The sequence below is a fragment of the Rhineura floridana genome, chromosome 9 (genome assembly GCF_030035675.1).
Source record: "Rhineura floridana isolate rRhiFlo1 chromosome 9, rRhiFlo1.hap2, whole genome shotgun sequence".
In the NCBI taxonomy this organism is placed as follows: Eukaryota; Metazoa; Chordata; class Lepidosauria; order Squamata; family Rhineuridae; genus Rhineura; species Rhineura floridana.
In genome coordinates, this window is record NC_084488.1 from 83,358,396 (window position 1) to 83,366,813 (window position 8,418).

The window sequence follows — 8,418 nt, forward strand, 5'->3', positions numbered from 1 at the left end:
CCACTAGAATTCTGGAACTAGCTTGTATGTCATGTGAATATAATGCTCAAATTATCAGATAAGAAATCATCAGAATAATGGAATAAAGTTCAGTGTGAAAGCAGCCTAAGAAGAGATGTGTGTTTATATAGCTGAAAGAAAGCAAAAGTAGATTATGTTACTCTGCTGCTCCTAGTCCTGTGATTATCATAGTTTTGCACAGAATAATTCAGTTCTGAAGAAAGAAAAATACTCAGTTTGTGAAATATGATCAAAGGAAAAATAATTTGTAATCAGGATTGTAGAGAACCAGAATATGGTAAACCTTTACATCCACCTTTTATCGTATCAAGGCAAATGATGTGCAAAGTACACTATAAGTTCCTTCTCTCTTTGCTCTCTGTAGATATTAATTGCAAGCTTCAATAGGCAACAGACTAGCGGTCTCTTAATCTTTTATAATATTGTTGCAGATGTCTGTGAATGGGTCCATCTGTCTCCCATCTTCCTCTGAACCTCTTCTCTGACATGGGCAGGAGAGGTACAATTAGACAACTTGGTGGAAGGAGAAAGTAACTGGAACCTGTGATCTTTCACTTGGGATAAGCCCCCCCCCAATGCCCCCCTCCAAAAGCCCTTTCCCATTAGATGCCTCAATTGGGAAAATCATTAACAGGGAATTTTAGAATGCCTTATTCACTGATTAATACAATAACAAAATGAGTTTCAAAGAAAAACTGTTGCCTTGGGCTTGTATTCAATACTAGTCCTACTCAGAGTAGACCCATTTGGTAGTATTCACTAGTACTATTCAGAATAGACCCACTGAAGTTAATCAACATGACTAACTTAGGTTCATTAATTTCAAAGGATTTACTCAGAATGGGACTTAGTGGAATACAACCCCTTGTTTTTATAGCAACAACACTATTTACAGGTGTTTTCATTTACAATACATCCCTCTCATTTTGCTCTAGGATGCTCTTGCTGCACTGTTCCATGTCCTACTTCCTCCTGCTGCTACCTTTTGGCTCCTGGACACAGAAGCTGCCCACTAGAGATGAAGAGCTTTTTCAAATGCAGATCCAAGACAAAACATTCTTCCACGATTCATCAGTCCTCCCAGATGGAGCTGAAATCAGTAGCTATCTCTTCAGAGAAACACCCAAAAGGTATTTAGATTAATGAAAATTTAAGAGACAAGAGTTGCAGGTGGAGCTATTAAACAGATTTGTATTTAAATTAAATTAAATTAAATCATGTATGAACAGAAATATTAGTTCCCAGCCTAGAAATAAAATTGTGTTTAATCTCAAGAACATAAAGTGCAGAAAGACAAAATATGTTTTAAAATTAGAATCACAATCTAATCCTGAAGAAAATGCCACTTGTTTTATGTTATTGTAGTACATCTATCATATGAAGGTACCAAGCTTAAGTACAACTATTTCATTGACTAGCAAAAGATGTAATCAGATTCATAGTAACAGGTCTTGGGTTTTGAAGGAGAAATGTCTACTTTTTTAAAAAAATGTTTCTTTCAATTGAAGCTGGTTGAAACGACATTTTCCTTTCTAGACTTTCATAACAGGCAAGGAAGATCCTGTTTGGCAGGGAACAAGGAAGAATGGTAGAGGGAAGATTCCTTTGGAATCTTTTGCCAGCCTGAACTCCTATGAGACCACAATAGAGAAGATCTGAAAGAAGAAAACATAATGTAGAACATGAGGCATGAGGCAGAGTTAAGACTTCTAGAAGCCAAAATTATAAGTTATTTCAGAACAGCCCACACCCTGAAAAGGGGATAGGGAGAAGCAAGTATAACAAAAGATTAGCTTAAGCAAATAATTGTGAGGAATATGAACTGCAGTAGCAGCAGCAGCAGCAGCAGCAGCTAAAGCTGCAGTAACAAAAATCCTGTATATCCATGTTTCCTCATAGTGCTTACACTTCTCACTGAATAGCACACTGAGTTCTTCAAGTGCACCTTTCCAGTGAAGAACAAGCAGGGGTACAATATTATCTGTGTATAAAATGGAAATAAATAAAATAAATACACATATTTATTGCTTAAGCAAAGTGTTTTTAACCAGTGGCCTGGTTGGCACAGCACTTTGATCAATAGTTAAGTTTAACTATGGTTTAAAGGTAAGCACTCAATGTTCTGGCGCATGGGGTTAAAAACATGGCTGTTTTGGTCCTGTCCTCTCTCCCCTGCTGTTGCCAGGCTGCCAGGACCTAAGACATTATTTGGCTTAGCATTATGTCTGAACCTGGCCTTGCAGTTTGTCTCTCTCCAAACAAACCATGAGCTGTAACCAAGACTTGTTCTTGGCTTACTGCTCATGTTTTGTTTGGAGGAAACTAAGCATGATCATGGGTTTGGATGTAACGCTAAGCCAAACCACGGCCTAGTTCCTAGCAGCATGACAGCACCAGGAGCAGGGGAGGAGTGAAGCAGTCACAGTTTTAACACCGACACCTGTGTGCTACACATACACCTTAAACAATGAAATGGAAATGGACTGCCTTCAAGTCGACTTATGAATAGGGTTTTCATGGTAAGTGGTATTCAGAGGTGGTTTACTATTGCCTTCCTCTGAGGCTGAGAGGCAGTGACTGGCCCAAGGTCACCCAGTGAGCTTCATGGCTGTGTGGGGATTCCAACCTAGTCTCCCAGGTCGTAGTCCAACACTCTAGCCACTACACCACACTGCCTCTCACACCTTAAACCATAGTTAAGCTTAATTTAAACTGGTGTATGAACCAGCCTACTGTAAAATATATTAGTGATTAAAAGACCACTAGGTGAAGACTATTGTGTTAAAACAGGCTGTGCTTTTGTTGAGCATTTGATTTTACAAATTTAAAACAGGACAATTTTTGTATTTTGTATACTCAAGAAGCATGCATACTCATAAGGACCCATCCTATTCATGTGATTGGAATTTGTTTTAACTTATGACCAGCCCTGGGAGCTTAGGGCGAAAAGCATGGAATAGTAATAACAGTAGCAATAGTAATCATCATCATCATATTCCCATTATCAAAATAAAACAACGTAGTGATAAATCCATTTATTTGGTTTTAAGGAACTGAAAGCACACTGAAAAAATGTAATGCATTTGTTAATCTTTCCATAGGTTTTTTTTTGTGGTTGAGGAAGATAACACACCCTTAGCAGTTACAGTAACTCCCTGTGATGCTCCTTTGGAATGGAAGCTGAGTTTGCAAGAGCTTCCAGAAGAGTCCAGTGGAGAAGGCTCAGGTAAAACCCAGAGAAAATTATAGTTTTTATGACAGGTAGGAATCAGTAGATTAATGTTTACCTTCCATCTGCAATCACTGCCTCAAAAGAATCCTGATCAGTTGTGAGTTAGAATTAGTTTGCTAAATTAGAACCTGGCTGCATGTTACTCTGCTCAGCTGTGGTTGAGAATTCTCAGGCTGCCACCCTGAAGATACAGTAGGCAGAAAAGCTAGAAGGGAATTGCAGGCAAATTCATAGGGAAACAGAAATTTTTGTCTTCCTCTTTCCTTGCAATGTTCATTTCTGCTTCTCTTAGGGCCAAATTAGATGTGATATTAATCATATGATTTACTTTTGTGTTTTTTCTTTACTAAATAGCAGTCGCAGGAAGCCCTGATATGTACTGGTCCTCCATCATAGCTACTGTTTTCATTGGGAGGGAAGTTCCCACTGGTGTCGGTGGGAATTTTTCTCCCAGGCAAATAGCAGCAGATTCCAATTAGGACCACAGTGGGGCAAGATTGGGGCTAAGATGTGGTCCCAATTCTGATTAGGACCCCTGTGACTAATTTTTATTAAAGAAAAAAACAAGCATGTGAGGAGGGGGGGAATCATGTGATTACTGTCATTTCTAGTTTGGCCCTTTTCAGTTTATTGTCCGTGATTCTCACTGACTCAATAACTAGGGAAAAGTAGCCATTATGTATAGATAAGGAGCAATAAATAATGTCTGGCAAGAGGCTTCTGTGTCCATTTACCAGCCATCCCCTCAGTTTTCTCAGCATGACTTTTGGGGACTTCAATGGTCAATGCCTGGCTCACATATGACTGCTTTTCATATGAGTATAATATGTGGCCAGGCTCTTAATTGCCTTTAAGAAACTCTGTGAGCCTTGCTCATGTACATATTTATGCAAGTGACAGAAAAGTCAAAACAAGTCAGTGAATTGGAGTGGGATGTACAACATTATGCAAATAATGACTCTCTGATTAGACCAGTCATGTATATGTTGAAGGAACAATATAAAATATGTTGGTGTATCAGAGGAATGATAATGTTTTGCATTTAAACATCATTGATATACGATCATAGCCCAAAAAATCCCTGTTGTACACAAGGGCTGCCTACAAACTCCAAACACATTGGCAGGACCGGCTCCCTATGTCAGTTTTAGAGTTTCAGGGAGTGGGATAGGGTAGGTGACAGAGGAGCTCTGTTCACTCCATAATCTCCAAGAAAGACTAAAAGGAAGAATCTTCAGTTCATCATTATAAGAACTGAGCCTCCATGCAGGTTTAGGAAAGTGTTTTGCTCTCCTCAACTGGCTCAGAGTCACCCTTCATCAGCAAATGTATAAAATTGTTGATCTTTACAGCCAGATTCATACATGCTGCTGCCCATGGGGGTAGCCACTTCTAACCAGCTGTAGATAGTAAGTTTGAGTAAAGTAGCTCTCCCCATGGTTGCAGCAATTCCATCTATATTATTGCAAACTCTTGAGAATGGTGGTTTCATTGGCATGGCATGGTTGCTTATGTGAACTGAGCATGTGATAGCACAAACAATGCATTAAGACTGTGATTATTTTAAGAATCATTGGATTTTATTTTTGTGTATATGTTAGATGCAGTTTGTAAAGAGGACAGTGATGGGAATGTTTTCATTTATTTATTTAAAATATTTCTATTCTGCCCTTCTACCCTACAATAGGTACTCAGGGTGGCACACAATAAAAAACACACAAAATATTAAAATAGATAACAATACATAAAATACAGTTAGGAAATATAGGGCAGGGATATTAAAAGAGACTAAAGAGGTAAAACTAAAAAGGGAAAAAAATAAAATCAGTTGCAGGCTCTACCTTCAGTCCCTCCCAAAGGCTTTCCGGAAGAAGATGTTTTTTAGGAGTCTCCGGAACACCATCAGGGAGGGAGCAAAGCAGTCTTGAAGACTTTGAGAGAAAGTTGAGTAAGAATCCAGCGTAGAAAGCTTCAGTAAAGCAAATTATAGTCTTAAATTCCCTAAGATCATCTTACTTTAGTAATAGGATATAGTAATTTATCCTCCTATATATTAATGTAATGTAGCAATGGAATTCCATTGTTGCTTATTCAAAAGTTGAATGGCTTGTAAATATGTCTGCTTATCATTTTATAATTAAGTTTCCACCAAGAAATAGTTGATTTTAATACTTAATTAAGTATTTAATTAAATACTGGGCTCCTGCTGGGAGGAAGGGTGGGATATAAATCAAATAATAAATACATAAATAAAATTTTATATGAAAGATATATTTATTTCCTCTGAGAACTCCTTTCCCTAAAAATTCCCTTATGTGTCTACTAGGTGAGCCAGAGCCACTTGAACAGCAGAAACAACAGATTATCAAAGAAGAAGGCACAGAGCTGTTCTCCTACAGAGGAAATGATGTTGAATATTTTGTGTCCTCCAGTTCACCTTCTGGCTTGTACCAGTTAGAACTCTTGTCAACAGAGAAGGATACACACTTCAAAGTATATGCCACTACAACTCCAGAGTCAGATCAACCATATCCCGAGCTACCTTATGATCCAAGAGTTGATGTCACTTCTCTTGGCCGCACAACTGTCACTTTGGCATGGAAACCAAGCCCTACAGCTTCGTTACTGAAACAGCCTATGCAATATTGTGTGGTCATTAATAAAGAACACAATTTCAAAAGCCTCTGTGCTGTTGAAGCTAAACAGAGTTCTGATGATGCCTTTATGAGTGCACCCAAACCTGGTCTAGACTTTAGCCCATTTGACTTTGCCCATTTTGGATTTTCTTCCAACAGTAACTCTGGGAAAGAGCGCAGCTTCCTAAAATCATCATCAAAGTTTGGGCGGCAGATCTATTCAAAGCCTGGAGTTGACCTGGAAAATATATGTATTGGGAACAAGAACATCTTTACTGTGTCTGAACTGAAACCTGATACGCAGTACTACTTTGACATATTTGCTGTAAATGTCAACACAAATATGAGTACTGCCTATGTTGGCACTTTTGCAAGAACCAAAGAGGAGGCTAAGCAGAAGACAGTTGACCTCAAAGATGGGAAAGTTACAGATGTGTTTATCAAGAGAAAAGGCTCGAAATTTTTGCGGTTTGCTCCTGTTTCATCACACCAAAAAGTTACGTTTTTTGTCCATTCCTGCCTTGATGCTATACAGATCCAAGTCAGAAGAGATGGAAAACTTCTCTTGTCACAAAATGTTGAAAGCGTCCGTCAGTTCCAACTTAGGGGAAAGCCAAAAGCTAAATACCTCATTCGACTGAAAGGAAATAAGAGAGGTGCTTCCATGCTGAAGATTTTAGCTACTACAAGGTCTAATAAACAATCATTTCCATCTCTTCCTGAGGACACAAGAATAAAAGCCTTTGATAAGCTTCGCACATGTTCTTCAGTCACAGTGGCATGGCTAGGGACACAAGAAAGGAACAAATTTTGCATATATAGAAAAGAAGTGGATGACAATTATAATGAGGAGCAAAAGAAAAGAGAACAAAATCAGTGCCTGGGGCCAGACCTGAGGAAAAAATCAGAAAAAGTCCTCTGTAAATATTTCCACAGCCAGAACCTACAAAAAGCAGTTACCACAGAGACAGTTAAAGGTCTGCAGCCTGGCAAATCCTACCTTCTGGATGTTTATGTCATAGGACATGGAGGACACTCTGTTAAGTATCAAAGTAAAATGGTGAAGACAAGGAAATTCTGTTAGTGAGACCTCCCATGTAAAAATCAACAGAACATTGAGCATATGGACTGACTACTTATACAGCAGAGGAGTTGGGAACTGTACTGGTACTATGTAAAGAAGATATTAACATCTATATTTATGTTTACAAGAGTAACTAAAGGGACTGAGACTGGTGGTCTTCACTGGTATCTGACAGTTGCATTATCAAGAGTCTGGTGGGCCACGTTCGGTGCTCCGTAGATAACCAAGGTAGCAGGAAATATTGGAAGAACTGCTTTTTTTTTGTTTCCATATTGCATGAAGTGCTTCTAAATTATTTTATTACTTCAAAGGCTGAGACAAGTCATTCAGTTACCTTATTTTCATGCACAGACACACAAACAAAACTCCCATACAACCTCTATCTCTTTTAGTAGGCTATAGGGTTATGTAAATTATTTTATAAGTCTTGTTTGAAATATCTTTGTTTCCATGATTGTAAACTATTAAAAAAAACTTCCTCTCTTAAACACAGATCTAAACTAAGTATTAACTGGACTACCCAGAAGTCAGTTTTATTGCTAATGTAAATTCCTATCTGGTAAATTTTGAATGTTTAATTACTGTATGTATTTCATGTACAAAATTGTTGGACATTATATTCCTGTACATAAAATTAAAATATTAGATTATATGTTCCTTTTCATCCATTCCTCAGTGCATTTTGAGCATCATTAATTAGTAAACAGTTTATATCTGAAAATTATATCTGAAATTACAGCTACTAGCTTCTTGAAAACGTTTCAACTCCTGATAAAACATAAGGCACTGTACAACTGGAAGTTTTAACAAATAATTTGATCATCCATTGTGCATAAGTATTAAAAGAGTAAAATAATCTCGTAATACTTAAAATTGTTTGAGGTCAGTATGGATTCCTTTCTTTTTTAACACAACAATAACGTGGCCTTATACATTGTGTAAAATCCAGTGCATAATCAACTCATTTTCTGTTAACACCAATTTAAGATAGTTAAAGTTATAGTTATTTATAGTTATAGTTATTTTGGATTGTGCCTAGTGTGACTTGCATTCTGAAGGACAATTTGTAAATGCAATACACAATTGGCAGTTAGGCAAACATGCAAACACAATTTCCGCATTTTTACGGAAATCCTGGACCAGAATCCTTTTTGTTTTCATTTATTTTTCTGAAAATTAGTTCCAACATCTGTTTTCCAAACATTTTAGAACAGATGAATTTTAACCATCAACAGCACAATTGCATGCATGTCTACTTAGAAGTACGTCTCATATTGGGATTACTACTAGGTAAGTGGGTACAGGATTGCAGGCTGCAGCCTAGGAGTACAATCCTTAATTACTTATATGGAAGTAATTGTCAATGAATGCAGTACGTTGCGCTTCTAAGCAAATGTTTTGTGTTTGGTAAATTAGAGGACTTTGTCTTAATTTGAGTATTTGTG

The 8,418-nt window shown here is 37.6% G+C and overlaps 1 protein-coding gene across 4 annotated transcripts in view; it reads left to right on the plus strand.

The window, feature by feature from the left end:
• NDNF (neuron derived neurotrophic factor) overlaps positions 1–7,592 on the plus strand; it is a 43,412-nt gene extending 35,820 nt beyond the window's left edge. For all 4 annotated transcript variants that reach the window (XM_061584338.1, XM_061584340.1, XM_061584339.1 and 1 more), the window contains exons 2-4: positions 957–1,151; positions 3,123–3,247; positions 5,580–7,592. In XM_061584338.1, coding sequence (XP_061440322.1) covers positions 958–1,151; positions 3,123–3,247; positions 5,580–6,973 — 1,713 coding nt within the window. In that variant the 5' untranslated portion in view covers position 957 and the 3' untranslated portion in view covers positions 6,974–7,592. The remainder of the gene's footprint in view (positions 1–956; positions 1,152–3,122; positions 3,248–5,579) is intronic.
• The last annotated feature ends 826 nt before the right edge of the window (positions 7,593–8,418 follow it).